The sequence below is a fragment of the Microchirus variegatus genome (assembly GCF_963457635.1).
Source record: "Microchirus variegatus genome assembly, chromosome: 16".
NCBI lineage: Eukaryota > Metazoa > Chordata > Actinopteri > Pleuronectiformes > Soleidae > Microchirus > Microchirus variegatus.
The window spans coordinates 17,732,926-17,755,489 of NC_139817.1; the positions used below are offsets into that span (position 1 = coordinate 17,732,926).

The 22,564-nt window shown below is 38.7% G+C and overlaps 1 protein-coding gene across 1 annotated transcript in view; it reads right to left on the reverse strand.

Moving 5' to 3' along the window:
• Positions 1-21,525, reverse strand: part of LOC310938088 (phosphatidylinositol transfer protein beta isoform-like) — a 52,621-nt gene extending 31,096 nt beyond the window's left edge. The window contains exons 1-3 of the mRNA XM_083902509.1: positions 21,423-21,525; positions 5,195-5,225; positions 1,315-1,460 (exon numbers count right to left, since the gene is read on the reverse strand). Coding sequence (XP_083758635.1) covers positions 1,315-1,460; positions 5,195-5,225; positions 21,423-21,442 — 197 coding nt within the window. The 5' untranslated portion in view covers positions 21,443-21,525. The remainder of the gene's footprint in view (positions 1-1,314; positions 1,461-5,194; positions 5,226-21,422) is intronic.
• Positions 21,526-22,564: the final 1,039 nt, after the last annotated feature.

Sequence of the window (22,564 nt, forward strand, 5' to 3'; positions counted from 1 at the left end):
TTTAAAAAAATCAGTACAAAAAAAAGAGAACTATAGAAACAAAATACTGAATAAATTAAACAAAAAAAAAATTGAACTATATTCAGTCAAAGTAAATAAAGCACTAGGTGCAGCAAGGCTTTCCCAAGGTATAAACACAATACCATTTGAGCACTATAGGAACTAGCGAATCTGGCATCCCTTCTATTCCCTCCAAGAGTCCCCTTCCAAATGAAGCTCCACTGTATTAACTACAAATTAGGTCTAATAAATAACCTCACTGCATGGACCATTTTTGAGTAGTCCCTCAAAATTCATGCGATGCGAGGTTAGTTTTGTTTCAAATCGTATTCTATCAACACAGATATGTACATCAATAGTCTGTCTGCATGCGCAAACAGTCGATCTGTTGATGAGACAGAAAGGCAGAGGAGGTCTGTGCCTTTGCTCTGTAATAGAACGCTATGGCAAACGGCTTGTGCAGCTGCTGCCTGACCAGAAAACAGCGCTGTTGGGTCACTTTTATTAGACTATGAAAATCACCAAATGCGGACACATTCAAAGTTATCTGAAATTAAAAAAATACAAAATTTAAAGTACGTACTGGCATACTTGGGTATTGAGAAATACATGGGGAGTGTTCACTTTGCTCAGGGTCTTTCTCCAGCTAGGATCACTCCTGTGAAGATTAACCTTTTCCTTGCATCGAAAATATAACCTTGTCGGCCGGCAGAAGTTCTCTATTTCATTCTTCACCAGCAGCAGAGATATTTCCACAACAGTTGTTTCTTTTATGTATTTTTTATTTATGCCCTTTGTATGAATAAAAAAATAGTATCGTGGTATTTTTCAAATTATCAATGTTTTTTTTTTTAATACAGCGGAGGGTTAGATGGGCAGGGAATCCCCCAATATAATGGTAGGGGAAACAATGGGCCTGGAGAATTGGCCATTTTGTCTAGTGCGGTTGAAGATTTTCATCACATCGACTTGGAATGAATGGTCAGTTTTATTGTTGCATTATTTCAATATCAAGATGCCAGACAAAATATGTCTGCATCATGTTCAAGTTGGATTCATCTATTATTCTCTTGAGAGAAAAATCTGTATTTAGCTCCTGCATTTATCAACATCGCTGACCATTTAAATACAACCACGTAACTACGCTACACATGATGCTGTGACTTCTTATAAATCTTGCCATGTCAGGCAGCAGGATCCAGATCTATATCACGATAGCTGCTGCTGTCAATGCACAAAGTAAACAAAAATTTAAACATTCTCTCACATAGAGGACCATAGATTTGGTCAAAAGCTTTCTTTTGGAAGACTTGCCTCTTTAGATGGTATACTTTATGTGTATATTGTCCCTTCTCTCCATCCTTCTCATAGGGTTCATTCTTCAGCACCTCTATGCCTTCTCCTCCTCCCGTCTCATTCTTGCTGGCCTCAGCCACAGAGTACAACTGTCCTATTTGATACTGTGTGGAATGGGAACAGATAGAGAAGACGCAGACTGAATTAACAGCTTTAAGATCTATGACATATCCTTGGATTCTTTGTTAGTGCAATAGCAAGCAAAAACTTCAAATGCCTGAAGACAGCCAAGGTGCTACAAGGATGCATTACCACTAACAGCCACACTAGCTGCTGCACTGAACATTGTTAGATTGAATTAAAAACTTTCAAAACCTTAGACATTGTGGTAAAATAAATTACAATATTGATAAATTGACCCTTAATCCAGCATATCTAAATCCATCAACAATCAAGTAGGCAGTGAGCTATGTACTGAGCTATGAAATCAGTGTAGCTGATGCCTGCAAATTGATGGTGTAATTGTTTTTGGTATATTTATCCATTTTCTAAAATATTTACACATATCAAACACACAAGAAAAAAGTGTAATTTATAATTATAGTTATAATTATTCAGATTATTTGAAAATGTCGTTCCAATTTATTGGTTAGGCCAATGAATTACCTCTTATTTCATCCATCTTAAGTCGTCCCAAATCATAATATCTTTCATATTAAAAAGTGTAGAGCTGAAACGATTAATCGATGAATCGATGACTAAAATCGCCAACCATTTTGATAATCGATTAATCGGTTTGAAGCATCATGCAGATCCGCAGAGTTTAAAACTGAATAATTTTGGTTTGGACCAAACAAGAACATCTTCATTTCCAGGTTTGTCAAACACTGATCCATGTTTTTTTAACAGTTTATGACATTTTATGGACCAACCGATTCATCGATTAATCGAGCAAATAATCGACAGATTAATCAATTACGAAAATAATCGTTAGTTGCAGCTCTAAAAAAGTGTTATTTCTTTAGAATTTATAATAAGGCACACATTGTTAATAATGGACTCAAATTTCCAGCAAATTACAAGTGACTGATGTTTCTGTTTTCTGTTAACTGTTAGGCACTTTGTTTTTGCAAAGTAAAGAAGCCTTGGTCAGTGTACGATACATCTGAGCAGCAATGATAGAGTAACGAAGGGCTCCAACTTGTGTAAACTGTACAATATATACAGGGGTGTGATTGGCAAAGGACAAAAAAAAGGAAACTATACGGTGCACCTACCATGACGCAACAACATTGTATTGTTTCAAAAATTAAAATAAAGTGCAGTAGCCTACATGGAAGAGAGTTAAACCATGCTAAATAAATGTAAATGTTCTTTCACTACTCACAGAGACTTTCATCTTGGGAGAGATGGCCTCAGTGCCACAATTTCCATCTTGAAGTGAAAGTGGTTGTCAAAGAAACACTGCTAGAGATGTCTTTTCAATGTTGATTGAAATATACTGTTTAGTTTTAGAATCTGTCAATTATTTTCTCGATTAATGGAATAGTATAATAGTTAAAATGTTAATCAGTCTTTATCAAACCTGGGACCTATTTTTTTTTGTCAAATGTAGCAAAGAAAATATTCACATTTCAGAAGCTAAAAAAAAAAATCACAAAGCTTGTATTAATTGTAAAAAAAAAAAAAAAAAAATCTTTTTTTAATCTCTAAAATCGATTAATTCATCGTTGCAGCCCTACTGGTTACCTAAATGTTTCAGAAATACTACATGATAACAAAACAATCATAAAAAATTAGGGATCGACCAATTATCGGACCAATTATATTCTGCATTTTTACGATAATCGGCATCGGCTGTTTTTTTCACCGATATAATGAATTAATGTATTTTAAAACCCGCTCCTTTGGCTCTGATGCAGCCGTCTCTGCCTGAAGTCACCACTCTCTTGGTTGTGTAACAATGTCCCGCCCACAACCCTCACTGATTGGCTACTTGACGCAAGTGAGTCAGTGACAGCCAATCAATCCACACTGAAGCCTCTACATGCAGCGCACAGACACGGAGGAGAAGCGGAGTACTGCTCCGGTGAGCCAGAAGAAAGGTAAGGCAGTGAGAGACGAAGTTTCAAAGCCCTCTAGGATGAAGTTTTAAAAAATACTACAACCTTATCCTCTAGTATAAGGGAGGAAAACCTGCGTTTATCAATTAACACCCGCTATTATAGCCTATAAGTTTAACAGCACACGCTAACGTGTCCTTGTTTGTTTTCAAATCGCCTCTCCCTCAGCGCTCTTTTTTCAATCAATAAATTAACCATCGTGTCTACAACTCACGTGTGTAAAGTAGACTTTATTGTTTTCATTTACAATTGCCAAGTGCCTTATTCTTATTTATGTAATATGACATACAGTTCTAAGCACAAGAGTGTACATTTAATGTTCCGAGATTCCGAATATGACTTAATTTCTCTAAATATATAAATAAATATAATAATAAATAAGGAACTATAAGTGAAAAACTCTGGTAGGCACTGAAAGTTGTGTCTTTATTTACTCATTATGCTGTTTTATGTAAAATTTTACATAAATGACTATTAAATCTATAAAATTAATGTAGTGATCCAAGGTTCTGGCCACCCTCTTTATTGGTTTGCTCTTAATCAGGCTGAATCAGATGTAGCCTACCTGAGAGAACATAAGACATCATTAATTAAATGTTATTTGTGTTGGCTATCATAAGAATATTAAGTAGTGGAGTGGAAGTTAAATAGACAGTTTTGCTCTAATAAATGAATATATATTTTCTCTTTTTTAATTCTCACTCTTTCTTTTTGTCTCGCTTTCTCTAAATCCTCATTAGAGATGGATGGATCCAAGAAGCGGGTGAAAATACAGTATGGCAGTATTTCACACAGCCAACCCCAGGAAGGGCAGTGTGTAATACCTGCAAAGACATTAATGATTATGTTAATTATGTGTTCATGTTATTTTACAAAAAGTTAAGGCTATTTTGTCAGTGTAAACAAACGGTATACTATATTCATTTTAATCCCAGGTGTGTTTCTCTAAATGTTGACACCAAAATGTGCATTTTTACTGCCAATAAATATCGGTTCTACATATCGGCTATCGATCCCTATAAAAAATGATTTTTAATATATAGTGCTGGGCACTATACAGTGTTAATGTTAATGCATGACGCGTTTCCATGGCAACTCTGGAAAAAGACGCATGTGACGTCATGTTTACATAACTCCCAATTGTTAAAATGAGTCTCTAAAGTAACACTAAACTCTAAAAACAGAGGCACACACACATACGCAGCACACAGGTACGCTGGTTTTCTGAAGCACTGCTCTTTTCCTTTAATAAACAGACCGCTCCAGCTTGACTGGTAAACGGTGTCTGGACTCCGGTGCCGCAGCATGAAAAACTAATTTTAACAATCGGGAGACACATAAACACACGTCAGCTAAAATAACTATGCTGCGAGTGAAAAGAAGATTTGTGGCAGAGTCACTAAAACCGCTGCCCAGTTTACCCAACCGCGGACCTGACCCCCCCACCCCCCACCTCAAAAAAAACTCTGCGGATCTGCATGATTCACGTGAGGCTCATTTTCAGGCCGAAAAAACGGAATTCCATTTACAAATGGAAAAATCGCACCCCTGTATATAAATATGAATGCCATCAGGGAGAGGTCTCACAGGTCTTCTCACAGACATTGAAATTGTCTGGACTCGAATACAGTTCTCTCCACAAACACTACTACCAGCCTGTCACCCAAATAACAGTGTGTTCCAACAAAGGCTATTTTGTCATTTGTCTGTCCCAGATTAAAGCCTTATGGATGACCAGTAAAGGAGAAAACAATTAAAAAGGTACTGATACTCACCTCTTCCACAGAGAGTGGCAACACTACACGACTGAGAGAAGGAGAACAAGGGAGAGGTGGGGTAGGAAATAAAGAGGAAAAACAAAGAAATGTAAATTATGATTGAAAATACAGAGGTAAAACACATGAAGAATGATCAAAAAGATCTTAGGCAGTCTATGGTCGAGTTTAGCCAGTGGTCTTAATGTTTCAGTGATTGTTCATTTTGTTCCACATAATTGTGAATAATGCAAACAGACTTCCATCCATCCATCTTTCTTCTACTGCTTTATCACCCACATAAGGGTTGTGGGGGGCACTGTGCCAATCTCAGCTGACATAGGGCGAAAGGCAGGGTACACCCTGGACAGTTCTTCAGTCAACAAACTGCACAATCTTGTGTGTGACTGAAAGATGGATGTAGCAATCATTTTTGAGTCAACATGATAAACTGTGATCATCTTTGGACAAAAAATGAGTCTGACAGTTAAAAGTTCAAAGTTTAAGTACAATGTTCTGTGTATTTTAATGACAATTTTCAAGGGGCAAATTGTATAATATCATGAAACATGGTAGCAGCTCGGCAGCAGAAAAACTTTCTGTGTTAACAGCAGAACTGCACAAGATGATAATTTATCATGCAGTTTAATACATAGAACAAGGTGTTAAAGGTTCCTAGAAGGTTCTGTGCACTCAGTCAGGTGATCACAACCAAATGTTGATCACAACCAAATGTTAACACCCATCAGTAGACATTTGAAACATATCGGGTGCCAAACCAAAAGACTGGGTTTGGCCTGTTTATTTGGCTTCTACTAAGACTGTCAATTGGTTTTATTGAGGGTCAGTTGATTTTATTGATTGTCTCTATTTGTTTTGTTTGTAATAAGTAACTAGTTCTCTATTTACTATTTTATTTTCTCATTTAAATACTTGTTTGCTTAATTATGAATCATCAACACAACAAAGAGATATATAATATGCAAAAAAAATAATCTTCATCAGTGTTTACCAACCCTAACCAAATGCAGAAATGATGACCTTCTCGAATGTCTTTTCCCCCCCATAATTTGTCATATGGAGAAGAGAAACCAGAACATTTTCACTTTTTTATTTAATTTTCTGGGGGGTTTTGATCCATCCGTATTATCACTGGTTACAGATATATTTAGTCGGCTGTCTGTTGGCTGTTTCTATTTCAAGAAACAGCCAACCAGACAAATACAATACCCAGACAATCAGAAAAAAAAAAAAAAAATAATAATAAAACAAACAAACAAAATCATTGAATAACAACACTCAAAACATAATGGCACAGTTAGTGGTAGAGAGGCATGGGTCGCCAATATTATGTGCAGGGGGAATATTTGTAAAGTCACTTTAGAGCCCTAAGAAAGTGAGGGCCCTTTACAAAGTCCAAAAAGGAAGTCCACATTTCTTCAAACAGCGCATATTTTCCTTTCAGTGAGTATGTTATTTTTTCCATGGCTAAAACTTGTACAATGTCATCTAGCCAGCCTTTTGCAGTGGGTCTCTGTAACGATTTCCAACATTTTGCAATAGCCGTCTGGCTTGGAGTAGGCTTAGGGTGACCATCTTCCTGAAAGCCCTGCTGGGATTAATGTCCTTTGGTATGAGACCCAAAACGCACATTTTGGGGCACAGAGGAAGAGTCACCCCTGATGTATTTGAGAGCGTCTCAACCACCTCTCTCCAAAATTCCTGTATTTTTGGGCAAGACCATAAACAGTGGAAAAGTGTCCCTTTGTGAAATTCACATTTAAAACATACATCAGGGATATTACAATTAAAATGATTCAGGACCTCTGGAGTGATATACAGCCTCATGGACCATTTGTATTGCAATAGTCTGAAACCCGAATTAGATGACTGTGTTTGTGACTGGGCGCAAATAGTTTGCCATTCAGGCTCTGTTAACTCCTCCCCTAAATCTACACACCAGGCAAGTCTCTTGTCCTCCGACGCCTCCAGTGACCCAGATGACAAAATCTTATAAAAGATGGAAATAAGTTTTCTCCGGTGTGTGCTTACCACAATTTTTTCCACTGCTGAGAAGACTGATAGCGAGAGCTTTTTTTGTGTCTTATAAACAAAGTCCCTGACTTACAGATATTTGAAGAAGTGACTAGCAGGAATGTCAAAGTGTTTTCTGATATCCTCAAAAGACATGAGAACATCCTCCTGAAAGAGATCTGCTACTTGGCCAATGCCTTTGTCTGCCCATAGTTTGAAACCCTTGTCTTTTGCCCCTGGGCGAAAATTTTTGTTACCCCAAATGGGTGTGAACTGTGAGATATTTAGAGGAACCTTTAGGTAACTATGCACTTCATACCAAACACGAATGGAGTTAGAGACAAACGGTTTCCCTGTGGATTTCTTTAGTTTATCAGGCTTATCAGAATACATATACATATGAAGAGGAATGTTAGCAGAAGCTTGTCTTTCCATGGACACCCACGAGAGATATGGACTGGGCCTAAACCAGAAGGAGGTAGTCCAAAGTTGGCAAGACCAGTAGTACCATTTGAGATTGGGGAGTTTCAATCCTCCCCTGTCATAAGGCAAATAGAGAAGGGAGAGGCGTAATCGCGCACGTCTGTTACTCCATATAAAATTTCTGAATATTTTAAGTCATATTTTGGAAGAAGTTTGTTGGTGGTGGAAGTGGAATACATTGAAACAAGTATAAGAACTTGGGTAGGACATTCATTTTAAGAATATTAATCTTGTCAATCATTGAAATTGGCATCTTTGTCCATCTGTCAATGAGGTTAGTCACTTCTGATATCACTGGGCTATAATTGGAAGAAACAAGATCTTCTGTTGAATGTGAAATGTTGATCCCCAAATAAGTAAAGCTTGTTGTGTTTTTAAATGGGGGGCAATTTCTTTCTGATTGTTTAAGAAAGAGGATATTAGACTTGGATTCATTCACTTTGTATCCTGAAATTGACCCAAAAGCATTTATTATACTAAGGAGATTTGGAATAGAGCACTTTAGCTGAGTCAAGAATAAGACAATGTCGTCTGCGAATAACCCTATTTTATTATCTACATTCCCTATCTTAATACCAGTAATACGGCTGTTTTGTCTAATTGCGATAGCGAGTGGCTCAATTGCCAATGCAAATAGAAGGGGTGACAGGGGGCAACCCTGTCTGGTCCCACGTTGAAGTTTGAAGGGTTGGTAGATTACAAAGTTTGTCATGACAGACGCACTTGGGGAGTGGTAAAAGCATTTTCATACACTTACATATGTAATCACCAAACCCAAATCGTTGAAGCACTTCAAAAAGATAACTATGTTCCACCCTGTCAAACGCTTTCTCAGCGTCCAGGGAAACTAGTGCTGTGTCTGGGCTTTCTCTCTTCACCTCTATAATATTTAGTAGTCTTCGAATATTGTGGAAACCTTGACGGCCTATTATGAAACCATTTTGGTCAGGGGCTATCAGAGAAGGAAGGTGTTTGTCAAGACGTCTAGCAAACACCTTTGCTATAATCTTAGCATCTGAGTTAATAAGCGAAATAGGACGATAAGATCCACATTTCATGTGTGGTTTATCTGGTTTTAAGATCAGAGTTATTAACGCATTGGATAAGGAGAGGGGTAAATGTTCAGTTTCAATCGATTCAAGTAACATATCAAAAAGTGGTGGCACAAGCGTCGCCTTAAAACGCTTGTAGATGTCTATGGGTAATCCATCCGGACCTGATGCTTTCCCTCCATTCATATGGGACAGGGCTTCAAATAGTTCCTCCTTTGTGATGGGAGAGTCTAGCTCCTCTTTTACCTTTTTCCGCTAAGGCAGGTATGGAGAGCTGGTCTAAGAAGGAGTGTAGATCGGTGGTGTTCGGAGACTCTGATGTATAAAGTTTATGATAGTATTCTTGAAATGTTCTGTTAATTTCTGTTGGGTGCGTTGTCCCGCTTTCCGTTTCAATCTCAGTAATCGCCCTTTCATTTTGTAGGGTTATAATCCGCCATGCTAGTAATTTACCTGCTGATTCTCCCTGGTCATAGTATGTCTGCTTTAACCGACTGATACTGTTTAAGGCCTTACTTGCAGGTACATCATTATACTTGGCCCTTAATTGTGAGAGTTTCTGAACATTCTCTGGAGTATTATTCACAGAGAGTTCTCTTTCCAGGTCTTTAATATCACGCTCAAGTTCCATCATAAGGAGATGCATTTTATTTGAGTTGCTACTAGTGTAAGAGATCATTTGACCTCTAATGTAAACTTTAAACGCTTCCCATCTAATGGAAGCTGAGGTTTCATTTTTATTTATGGCAAAGACTAGCTCAATATTTCCTTCCACAAAGCTTAGAAATTTCTGATCATGGAGCCATCTTGGGCTAAGCCTCCACACTGATTGGCCCCTGGGACGTGATGTAAGGCGGAAATGCAAAAATAATAGGGCATGATCTGAAATAACTATGCCCCTGTATCCACAATCTAGTATATTAGCCTTAAGAGACCTGGAGATTAAGAAATAATCAATGCAGGATTGTGTATGGTATGTGTTTGAGTGGCAAGAATATTCTAGTGTGGTGGGGTTTCTAATTCTCCAGATGTCACAAAGATGTAACTCTAGCGTGTGATGAGTCAATACTCGAGGAGCGATCTAGAAGGGGATTAGGAGCACAATTAAAATCTCCACCCATTATTATTTCACCTCTAATGGAGGAGACCGTCATAAAGAGGTTGTTAAAGAAAATGGCATTATCATTATTGGGCCCATAAACATTTACAAGAATTAATTCTTGATTCAAAAGAGTTCCACTAACCACCACATATCTACCTGCAGGATCTTGGAGAAATTTGTGAATCCTAAAAGGGACTGATTTATGAATAAGGATTGCTACTCCTCTTGCCTGTGAGGAGAAACATGATGCTAGAATTTGCCCAGGCCATCTCTTCCTAATGCGCACAATCTCATCCGACAATAAATGTGTTTCTTGGAGAAATATGACTTTAGCTTGGAGTTGTTTAAGTCTGGACAGTACTTGCTTAATTTTAACCAATTTTCTCATACCCCTGACATTCTATGAAACAATATTGAGAAAAGGGGCGTTACTCATAGCCCAGCCTAGGAAATATAACAGTTACATCAACTCCTCTATCACCAAACGGAACCTGTGTGCCACTATAACAAGAAGAATAAAGAAAAGAAAAAAAAGAAACAAGTGCCCCTTCTCTAGAACGGAGAAGGAGCTCTCCTACATCCCTGTGCCCCCTAATTGCACAGACCCCACTCACACTCTTGTAATAGTCTAAACCTCCGGACAACTTGCATTGATCCTTAATTAAGGAGCAGATACAAAACATTGAACACAATAGGAGGAACCCACTTCTGGCAACGAGTATTATGTATTACACACACAAAAGTAAACCATATTACGTGTAGCTCACTGACCCATAATCAGGCATTTTAACATGAAGCCGATTAATCAAACAAAATAGTATTACTATCAATATTATTGAAACAGCCGTAATACCATCAAACAGTGGGTCAGTTATATACCCAGAAAGTTATACATATCTCCGTGAAAAAATAATGTTGACACATACATCTTAGTTTGTCGTTCATTTGTTTGTAGATCCAAACGAGCTAGCGATATCTAGCTTGACTCACTCACGTCATTGTTCTGTGCGATTTTCCATGGACTCCACTGACTTAGTGAGTGCTAGCACCTTTCTCTGGGTGGTTGCAGCCACGCTATCAATGTTGTTCAACTGGTCCTCAGCTGAGCTTATACGGGACTCGGCGCCACTTAGTCTTTCAGAAAACGAGTCAAAGGCTTCTCTGATCCCGTGATTAGAGGCGATAACTTCCTGGAGCTGTGCAGAGAAATCTCTTCGAAGTGCATGTATAGCTGCTAAAATATCATCATCACTAGCTTGAGTTGCGGGTGCTTCCGCTAGCCCCTGAGCGGCTAGCCCCTGTGCAGCTAACTCCATATCGTCACCTTTCTTCTTCTCTTTAGATCTTAAGCCGTGTTTACTCGGTTTCACTTTGGATCGTATTTCTGTCATTGCACATATATCAAACGACCATGTCTTTTCACGAAAGTAAACTATCGGGTTTACCTATAAATACGTAGCATTTTACCGGAGCTCGTGGGTTCTGCGACTACTCACGTCCACGTCATAACCGGAAACCCAGAACATTTTCACATTTAAATGTGAAGTAAGTAGTTTATAGTGACATCTAGAGGAGAGGCTGAAATTTACAACAACGAGCTGCTCCTATGCTCACCCCCTCCCTTCCCTGACCGATAGGGGGATAGTAGGGCCCTATGATTTCCGTGTTAACGGAATCACAGACGGAATCGCGGAATTGGCCAATAAAAATGGAATCTAATGTTAAACGCGGAGTACCGCGGAAATTGACATAATGTGACTGAAATGCTGTCATCGTGAGGAGAACGAAAAGTTTGTCTGGAGAAATGTTCCGGGGAGCGCTCATTCGTGGCACCACCCGTGCATCTCCCCACAAATACTCACCCGGCCAGAGTCTCCCCCAGTGCGTGTTGCTTGTTTATTTACTTTATATACACTTTTTTTTAATACACCACAGATTTTTCTAAACCGTGGAACAATTGCGCTGCGCCCGCATGTAACCGGCGAGCGTCCCCTTGTCTATGGCGTAAGACAACTGTCAAAAAGACGTATCCATAATTCTAAACATTCGTATTTGTAATGATAAACATTTGTATGTAAATAAAAAAGTTGAGAAATTGTTTGGGTTAGGATTGTTTTTATGCGAGTATGAATCTAAAAGCTGTGAGTGCAAAGTCTTGTGAGTACAACTCTAATTTCTACGACTACGAAATCTTCTCTGTGAAGACAAATTCAAGTTTACGGGTAAGAGTCGAAAAGTGTTGAAATGACGTCACATAGGTCACAGGCAGGTCACAGAGGAAAGTAATCGAACGCCGATTGCACCAAATTTGCATGCTCCAAAGCCGGCTGACGAGTGCAACAATGGACACCGCGAGGAAAGCATCGCAGGTAAAGTCAATGACACATCCAATATTTGTTTATTTTTATTAAGTTATTTATTTCATGAAATTGTACTGTTTTACATAATTAGTTTAAGGATGTACAGACACTGCTTTAGCTTGCAAGCTAACGACATACCGGTGACACTCAGTTAGTGTCAGTTGTTAGCTGGTTTAAGTGCTAGTTAATTAGCACTGACCTGCAAAATATGAACAAAACGAAGCATAAACATCACCATATGTATATTTGTGTAGTCTTATCTGTCATAAACAAGAGGTTACAGGGCGCATTGGTGTTGCGGTGCTGCAGAGACGAGAGCTGGGTTGTTTATTTAAAGGTCCCCTATTGTGCAAAATCAACTTTTTAATCTTTTAGTACTTATATTTGGGACTCAGTGGGCCATACCAGTCCCCAAAATATGAAAAAACAAGACTCAGTCATGTTTTAGTGGTTCCACTTTGTGTAAGTATAGGCGATAAAACATGCGATGTTTACACCTCCCGACCAAGTGACGACAGTGCGTACATTTCACCGTGAATGTTGGCACCCCGCCAGGCAGAGTACTTCACAGCTCCACCGTAGCTCCCCCTTGTCCCTGTGAAATACGAGACTGCAGGCGAGGGAGGAAGAGCGGAGCACAGTGTTTTACACATACTTCCAGCCTCAGAAGATTTTTGTGTCCAGTGGATATATTTTATTTATGAAAAAAATGTTCACAAGCTTCACAAGCCCTTTGTTGTTGATCGTGTGTATAAATTCCTATTCTAGAGGGACACCTTGAACGCACCAGTTACGTGCCTGCGGTTAGCGAGTGGCATGTGTGGATCGGTGATATGAGGAGCACGCGTTTGAAAGCACTGCAGAAAGATGTAGATGTTGTCCTACATTTCTTCTCAACCAAAGGCTGCCTTTCTGTCGTGTTTCCAGTTCTCTACTAGTGTTGTTGATCCACACACCAGTTGGAGCCGCAGTTACACGCCGCGTTAATCGTTTTTTTCTGATTTTTTTATGATCGCGAGAAGCCAAAATTGTGGTCACTCTATGCATTACGGTGAAACGCAGTAACAACGGGTAAACGGACATTACTATGGGGTATATGGAGCGGGGGTTGTGACGACGCTGCATGACAATAGGTGATAAGTGGCGACAGTATGGCTGTGGATAGTAAGTTAGATCGACACTCCCCTGGAAGCAGTGGATGTGTATTTACCTTGGTCCCATTCACATGTAAATGATCAGGCACAAAACTGAGCTTTCTGAAAAAGGCTGTTTTGGCAGAGTTATTGAACTGCTATTGTGCTTCATCCTTATGATATTTTGACTAAAGCATGACACAGACATGTTCATTAGGGCACTAGGACCTAGTTTAACTTGGGTTAATAGGGTATATTATGGGACCTTTAACCAGCACCATTACTCTGAAGCGGTTGAATCAAGGTAAACAATTGATAACACCAACATTGATAACTCTCAATAAAGCCCTATAAGAATTATTATTTGCCTGCAGTCATTTGCTTGAGATCAGGTGCACAAGTGTGGTTTGCATGGGTCCAGACTGTGGTAATAATAATAATAATAATAATAATGATAATAATCAGGGTTCGTACGGTAATGATAAACCTGGAAAAGTTTTGGAGATTGTAAATGCATTTTCTAGGTCCTGTAATGTTTTGGAAAAGTCATGGAAATATTGCATGGATAATATTTTGGATGCGTAAAGCCTAAATAAAATGATGTAATGTGCGATTAAAATTTAAATTGACACGGAAGTGTCAAGCGGAAACAAGCAGATCACTAGCGCCGTGCTTAGCGACCCTCCAGTCCTCACATGGATTTTGAGATGCTCTATTCAACGACAAAATGCCAGGAAGGGTAGTTTCAACGAGTGTGATATGATTTAACTGCGTCTATGCAAATAAGGCGTACGGAGACGATCATTCAGTCCTGGCGTGTGGGTTTCGCCGGCTAACACAAAAGCTAACACAGAAGCTAAAAACACAAGGCAACACACTTCTGGGGCGTTCTTACTCGGAGGTAAAAAAAAAAAAAAAAAAGGGGACGACATTCACACACAATTCAAATGCAAACGATGCCACACAGTGGCTGCAAGTGTATACTGCAGGCGTGAACCAAAACGTGAACAACAAAAAAGCCCTTACAGAATACAACCACTTCCTCTCTTTTAACCTTTACTTAAAGCATTACTCAAATAATAATTCAAATCAATAAGTATGAAAGAAAGTTACAACAGAGCCGCTTTTTAAGGAGAGCTTTGGCTACTGAAAGATGCAGAACTATTGCTAAAAAAGTGTACGAACCCTGAATAATAAATAATATAATCATTGATATTTGTTGTATTAACTTGCATGCTAATGATTGGCATACATATTATATAGCTAAAAATACAAAATTATTTTGGATGTCTGTCCAGCCTATATGGAATTGATAGAGTACTGTATGTTCATAAATGACTATGTTAACAGAGGCATTTAATGCATCAAACCTGCATTTTGTTGTTTACAGGGACCAGCGGCTACTCGCTTATTGGAACTTCAGATGTGCTGGGAAAAGCTGAGAAGTCACAAATTTAATTCTGATGACTTTCATGGGAAAGTTTTCAATAAAAGTGTTTGGGACTCCTGTCTCATGTTAAATTGAACAGATGTCAGGCATGCCTTTTTTGAAACAACAATAAAATGTCAACAGTTTTCATTTTGTTGTTCTATAATTTCATAAATGCAACAAACTATAGTTTGCTTACAGTGGATGACAAAAAAACCTTGGAAACAAAAATGTAATTAGTATCTCGTACGACCCCCTTTTGTATTAAAAAACTTCTGTCAAACATACTAAAATAAACTTTTGGATAGATTCAAATCACTCTGAATATAGTATAACTATATATAAAACTATACACTCTGTTATCTTCATTTTAAGGGTCAAATAGGTTTTGCAGCTCCAGATGAATTGGGGGAGAGTAAAGGTTGCTGACCCCTGGTCTAGTCACTAGTTTGCTCCTAAAAACTGAAAAATATATTGTTGATATGTTTCCCCTACATGTAGCTACACCTCTTCCACATTATTTTTTACCAGTCTGGAAAACAATTTCTGCGCCATGCGTTGAAGTACTTCCAGGTACTTCACTACCCATGTGAAGTAGCCAGACTGGACAGACTGGTTAAGAGCGCAGCAAGCCAAATAATGTCGGCGCAAATCTGTGAATTCTCTCGTCGTCCACAAACGAACATGGCGGTTAATATTTTTATTAATATCGATTATTATTATTTTTAATAATAATAATAATAATAATAATAACATTTCGATTCAACATTTATATAATCAGAGACGAGAGGAAAACTGTCACTGTCAGCTGCACATCTGTCAGCAGAGAGAGAGAGTTTCTCCGGTTTGTTCACAAAAAAAAGGTTCAATGTTCCCTGGTCACACACAAAGCAGGAAACATAGGACCCAGGGAACATAGGTACGGCTCCATTTAAAACAGTACAATTTCATGAAATAAATAACTTAATAAAAATAAACAAATATTGGATGTGTTATTGACTTTAGCTGCGATGCTTTCCTCACGGTGTCCATTGTTGCACTCGTCAGCCGGCTTTGGAGCATGCAAATTTGGTGCAATCGGCAATTCGACTACTTTCCTCTGTGACCTGCCTGTGACCTATGTGACGTCATTTCAACACTTTTCGACTCGTACCCGTAAACTTGAATTCATTAACTTAAGCGCAACATCGTTCGCACTGCACGCGCACACACATACGCTTGGACGCGCACAGCCACTCGAGAGAACGAGCCGGTGACGCGCGCATGGTGAGACGCGCACATCATGAGAGAGCTTGAGGGAACCTGGACAGCATCTTCTCGTGCACAGCTTCCTCAACCTCCGTGGTCGTGAACTTTACGTGTTTGTGACACTTCGACTTTTTTTACTCTTAATTTTTTTGTCGAAGGTGCGCACACGTCGATTGTCGATCGTTTTGTCGACAAAAAAGTCCCATCCCTAAAAGCGACGTTTGATTTGTTCTCTCGGGTTTGTCTATACAGGCTCCAGTAGAAACATGGCGTCTTGCTGCTAACAGTGACAATGCAACAGTGGCAATGCAACAGTGGCAATGCAACAGCGGCGTGACCATGTTATTTTACATGACTTTTTGAAACACTACGAAAATGAAACAAAAACTATTATACAGCGACTAGACAATGCAGGAGCACATAATATGTATAAAAAAGTGGAATTTGGGTCATATAAACCCATGAATACTACACAGTGTCCCTTTAAGAATACATTTAGAGTTTTTAACAATAAAAATAGCTGATAATTGATTTAGTAATTGGTTAATTAATCAAGTAATAGTTTCTGCCTCACTGTACATGTATGATTAAATGAAAAATACATTACTGGCTACACAAACACTCATAGCAGTATAATCACAGCACTGATAATGACTAGCCTGTCAGGATATCACTACAGGTACCCAAGGAAAAAATACTTTCTTCCTGCTATATTTAAAACTATAATTGTCCTCACGATGTGAAAACCTAATAGGAAAGGTGGAAAAACAATGATTAAGCTGGCTTAAATATCAAATTAATATGCTCCAAATCACACAGTTGATAAGTGAAAGAGGTTTACAATTCATTATAAACCAGGGGAGATTCTAGGGTCAGAGCTTTTAGGGGTGCTGAGCACCCAATGAGCCTCACCACCCACCCTTTTTATAAGCAAAAGTAGGGCTGAATGATTTTGAATAAATATCAAATTGTGATTATTTTGACATGAAATGTGATTGCGATGTGATTCGTGATATCAGAGGGAATGGTCATTTTTACTATTATTATTCTCATTGAAAAAGCAAGGATTAATGTGTGATATTTGTGCAGCTCTGTGAGAAACAAAGATGTTCTCTTCAGTCTGTAGAATAAGATGTGTAATAATAATGAAACTAAAATGATATTTTCACACACATTTTGGTTTGAACAAATATTGCGCCTGCTACGGTTTGAAAATTGCTGTATCGCGATTTAGATTTTATTATTATTGAGCTTACAAACACAATATTTGGTTAAAGCACAAATTTATTTCACAAGAGAAGCTGTATTCTCAATTATGGGTTTGAAATAAAAAATAATAATAAATAAAAGTAATTGGATACAACATACATATACAGTGGTATGCAAAAGTTTCCTTTGTTATTTGTTTAAATAAAATAATTCTTGCAGACTTTCTGTAAATCCTATAAACTTTATTTCACTTCTCAAATATCACTGTGTTTGTCTCCTATATGATATATTTAACTAAAATCTCTTATCCAAACAACCAATGATTTATAAAGGAAAATCATGGAAATTTACATGGGTACCTAAACGTTTGCATACCACTGTAGCTGGTTTATATTACATGCTACTTTAGGTCATTATGGATGTGTGACCTGCTGAATCTGTCTTTTTTCTTTTAAATAAGTGTTGTATGTCCATGGTCACTGGCACACACATTCACACACAGAGAAACGCTAGGAGTTATCTTTCACAAATCTCATAACAGTGTGATAAATAGCAGCTAACGGCGCTAACTGGTTAACAGTGCCTGAACCCCCTCGCCGATTTGGTATCGTAATAACTCTAGGTAAAAGGAAAGAAGTGTGAGATAGCTTTGGAGCAACTTCATTCACAACACGGGACGAGGGGCTGCAGAGTGGTGCAGCCGTGCAGGTAAAGAGAACGCAACGGTGAGAAGGATGTTTTCATTTTCATAAAAAAATTAATATGAATATATATATACACACATTTTAAACCAAAAAATATGGAGAATGTTTTGCACATTATATAATCTTATCAAAGACGGACTAAATTTTTAGAATAACATTTACACTTAGTTTCTCTTACTCCAAGTTTTAGGGGGTGCTGTGTCTCAAAAAGGGGCTAGCAACGCCCATGTTATAAACGCTAGTATCGACAGGTGCTGAAATTAAGTATGTCGAAGCAGCTTCGATGGTAATTCACTGATTAATGCCGTAAAGAGCGCATTAACGTTAGTGTTCATTCGCTAAGCAACCTTCTTCGATGATTTTCTGACTGATAGTACGACACAAGCGTATTACATACTTGCATCATAGGCTGATGTTTAATTAATAAATAAGCATGCGATTTAAAAAGTATCTACGCGTTATCAACGTTATTTGTGAACCGACGTCATCGTTTAAGGTATTTGTGCATAGCCGTAGTGCTACCATGGAATGAGAGTTGCGCTTCACAGAGACTGCATTTAAAGTGTTTTCGGGCCTCTTCGTCTGTTTCCGCCATAATTTGTGCCTTCTTCTACTCTGCTTCCTTGTGGGATGTAAACAGCGAGCAACACTGCCCCCAGCACTTACTGTAGCTAGTTCTGGATAGCACGAGTGTGTGTTTGGTCGTGTTTGTTTGCACTGCAGTTACAGATGAGCATGAAGCAGCCGGTGTGTAATTATAACACAATAACACAACGACGCTTACATTTTAGTGTCGACAAATTTTTGGAGTTGACGTAATCGATTACATCGACTAACCGTTGCAGCCCTAAAGTCCAATGACATCAGCTACATTTTATACAAGGATATAACAAGAAGGACAGGTATCACTGCAGATTTCGTGAATGGATATGATTCCAATTCACAAGGTCCAAAATTGATTCATTGATTGGTAATGAGAATGAAAGACATTTTCACATATGCTGCAATTTATATATATTGGCTTTTGCATCATTTAAAATATTAATGTATACAGTAAAAATTACTCAGAAGTAATTACATGAATGCAAGAATGCACATTAAATATGATCACACAGAGCAACTCTACAGTGACCGTGAGAATTAACCATAATTCGACATTGGCAGAAAGTCCAATATTGTGCATCCCTACCTTTTGTAATGAAAAAAAAAAAAGTGAATCACACCCTTACAATCTGTTAGAGATCGAATAACTGGTCATTGTCACAACAGAAGAATGTAGAAGTAAATAACAAGAGAAGCTGAAAAATCAGTAAAAGTTTAAGGTGATTCATTAAGTAATCGATTGACAATTGATTAATAATCAATTACTTGAATAATCCTTGCAGCCCTCAACTTGACTGACGTGTCAATTTGTAACCGTGTTACCATTATATAACAGTTTCGCCTTCCTTCCTTTGCTGTGTATACTTCGGATTGACATGGGCCAAGGACCCCACACCACCAAAAATAAATTATTTATTTGCCGAGCCTGCAAATAAAAACTATTTCACAATAACTACTATGAAAAAAAAACCTGTAGCTACACTATACAAATAATTATTTGTGTATACAAATATATTGGTCTGACAAAGGGCAGAGTCTAAGCTGAGTGTATGTAAATTGTTTTTTATTCATTTACACTGGTGCCACATCCATTTAATATTAGAAAAATATTCCATTGTGGCTAGGATGTGTCTGAAAAGTTACACATGAATGAAATGACTGGAATTATGTGCATTAATACACATGAGGCTCTGCATGCGATTAGTCCTTAGCAACAGTCCATTACACTTAACAACAGGTCTGTTACACAGAAATAACAGACAGCGGAATGTCTCCATTGACCAATGACAATCAAGTATTCAACCAAGCCTTGTAATAACTTGTGTTTGCTAACGTGTCAAGTGGATTGAATTATAGGAGTAGCGTTCTTCCCTATTTATTGCTTGTGTTAATAACATTAGCTTTCTACTATGACTAAACAGAAGTAATTGTCACAAATCAGAAAAAAATATTGACTCATTATTCGACAGTTGCAGCCCTACTAATTACAGATGAGCTTCCAAATATGAACAATTATATTTGCCATTTAACAATGAAAACAAAACTACAGTATTCCCGACTCTCATGTTTGATGTCTGATAATGCTATAGCACATTAGACAAAGCTGCAATTATACAGTAGGGTTCCAACAAAACAAGGTTTAACAAAACATACAGTTCCTTTGGTATTACTATGGGCTCACTATTAAGGGTATGGCCATGTTATGGTTGTTTGGTCCAGAAATAAAGCAGCTGTATCCAAAAATAAACTGGTGATACAGAGGACAATAAATGATGGGACACAACAGCAGATGTAGAAGTTATTCCTCCTAACAAGTCCTGTTAATTGTGTATTAACTTTCTACAGTGATGAACCAAAAAAAAACATATAGCCTCAAATTAATGGAGGTTACTGGAAGTATTAATATCAGTGTATAAATCCTAAAATCGATTTATTATTACTAATATGTTGGTAAGTATTATTAGTGTTACGTTGGTCACACAGATTATTTAATAAAAAATGAATTAAATAATCCGTGTGACCAACGCCAAATGTTAGTTTTAACAGCCCAGTTAAAGGGCTAACCCAACAAAGTACCAGCAAAGTAGGTTTTAGTCTCGTCATACCAACACGCTGTGGGCCAATAAAAGAGCACAACTCCTAATTACATGGTCTTTGTTAACACTGGTGTTAAGAGCAGATAGTATATGGATTGGCAATTTAGTGTTGGGTGTTTGCATTGCAGATAAGAGTAAAAATCGCCTGCTAGCAGCCATAGCCGCCTGCTCCACTAACTTGGCCCGCTAGCTGTAACGGTAAATCCGACAAAGACAGAACCCTAATCTGTCGCTCAAGGGACCGAGGCTTCACATTATGCTGCTTTATAGATAAAACATGTGGCTAACGGAGTAGCAGTTGACATTGTCAGCCATTGTCACGCCATGAACTGAATGTGCATTGTACATTTAACTAAAACAGACGTTTTTATGTTAACTCGTCCGCAGCCAATTATCTTTCTCTGTTATAACGCTGGCTCGCATTAGCAACGCCTAAAAAAGACCGATGTGCCCCATTATCCACGTCTTGGTCCACCCTCCTGAAAATTAACTGAGCAACGTAAACCCCTGCGGTCAACAGCAGTGAGCGAAATGCACATGAATACGTTTCGATAATGAGCTCTAAGGCAGGTGGAAGCGGAACATTTACCGTTAGAGCTAACGGGCTAAATTAAACGCAACAGCCGATCAGCTGCTAGCATGGTCATTTTAACGCCATCTATGACGCAAACATCGAACACTTATTTGCCACGTTATAATTAAGCGTCTCGTCACTGTGCTCTGAACACGAGCGTGAACAAAGAGAGTGGCAGGAATTATGTGACATAATGAATTTATTAAAACACTCCAGACTCACTATTCCTTGATGATCACCATCTTCGTCACCCCGGGCTGCGGCTGCGCAATGTTAGCTGACACAACACTGAAAGCAGGCAGACATGGCGAAGACCGCAGACCCTTGCAAAACACACCCCTTGCAAAACACGTCCCCTCAACACTGATTGGGTCACAGAAGAGACTGCGTCTGCGATGACGTTTACGTACTTGAAGAAGGACGAAGAGAGAGAACCGGAGAGATCAGGGGCCTCATGTATAAACCGTGCGTACGCACAAAAACGTGGCGTACGTCCTTTTCCACCCTCACGTTCAGATTATGAAAGAGTATGAAACGTGAAATGACCGTGGAAATGTGCGGTGCCGCACGTTTCTCCAGCTATTGTTCCTTTGGCGACACTTAGTGGTGATGCTGGGAAACTGTAAATAATGTGAAAACAAGTAGTCATCACAGTGATGTGCACATCAGAGACACACTTATGAACAATTAACACCTTGCAAATGGTGCAATCTGACATGAGCGAGTATTTAGGGAACGCAAGTATTTATTTTCAAATGATGATAATAGTACGGTGGCCGACAGGGGCAAATGCACTGCAAACCCCCAAACCCCAGCAAATAAGAAAACACCAGCAAACAAGAAAAAACCGGCAAATAACAAAACGCCAGCAAGTAACAAAACGCCAGCAAATAAGAAAACACCAGCAAGTAAGAAAACACCGGCAAATAAGAAAACACCGGCAAATAAGAAAGCAAGTAACAAAACGGAAGTGCTCTGGGTCTGTGGGGGCGCTGTCGTGCAGGTCTTCGACCAACCTGTTGACTCGCAGTGTTGGAGTAGCATCCAGCTGCCCAACACCCTGGCGTGACAACAACACCCTGGCGTGATAGTAGTGGTTTAATGGACGGGAGAAACGACGGGAGTGGTTTGACGGAAGTGATTTTTATCTTAAACAAGAACGAAGGAAGAATATAAAAGTACCTTTGAACGGTCGCCCGCTCCACTCTCTACATGTTTGACAGCTCAATGCGCACTTTATCAATCGTAACTCTGAATTCAAAACTTATTTTCACGCGGGGTTTTTTTTTTTTTCTGCAAACGTCATACATGTAGCTATGATGCAGAACACATGGTTCGGCGTATTTTAATAGTCATAGTGGAAT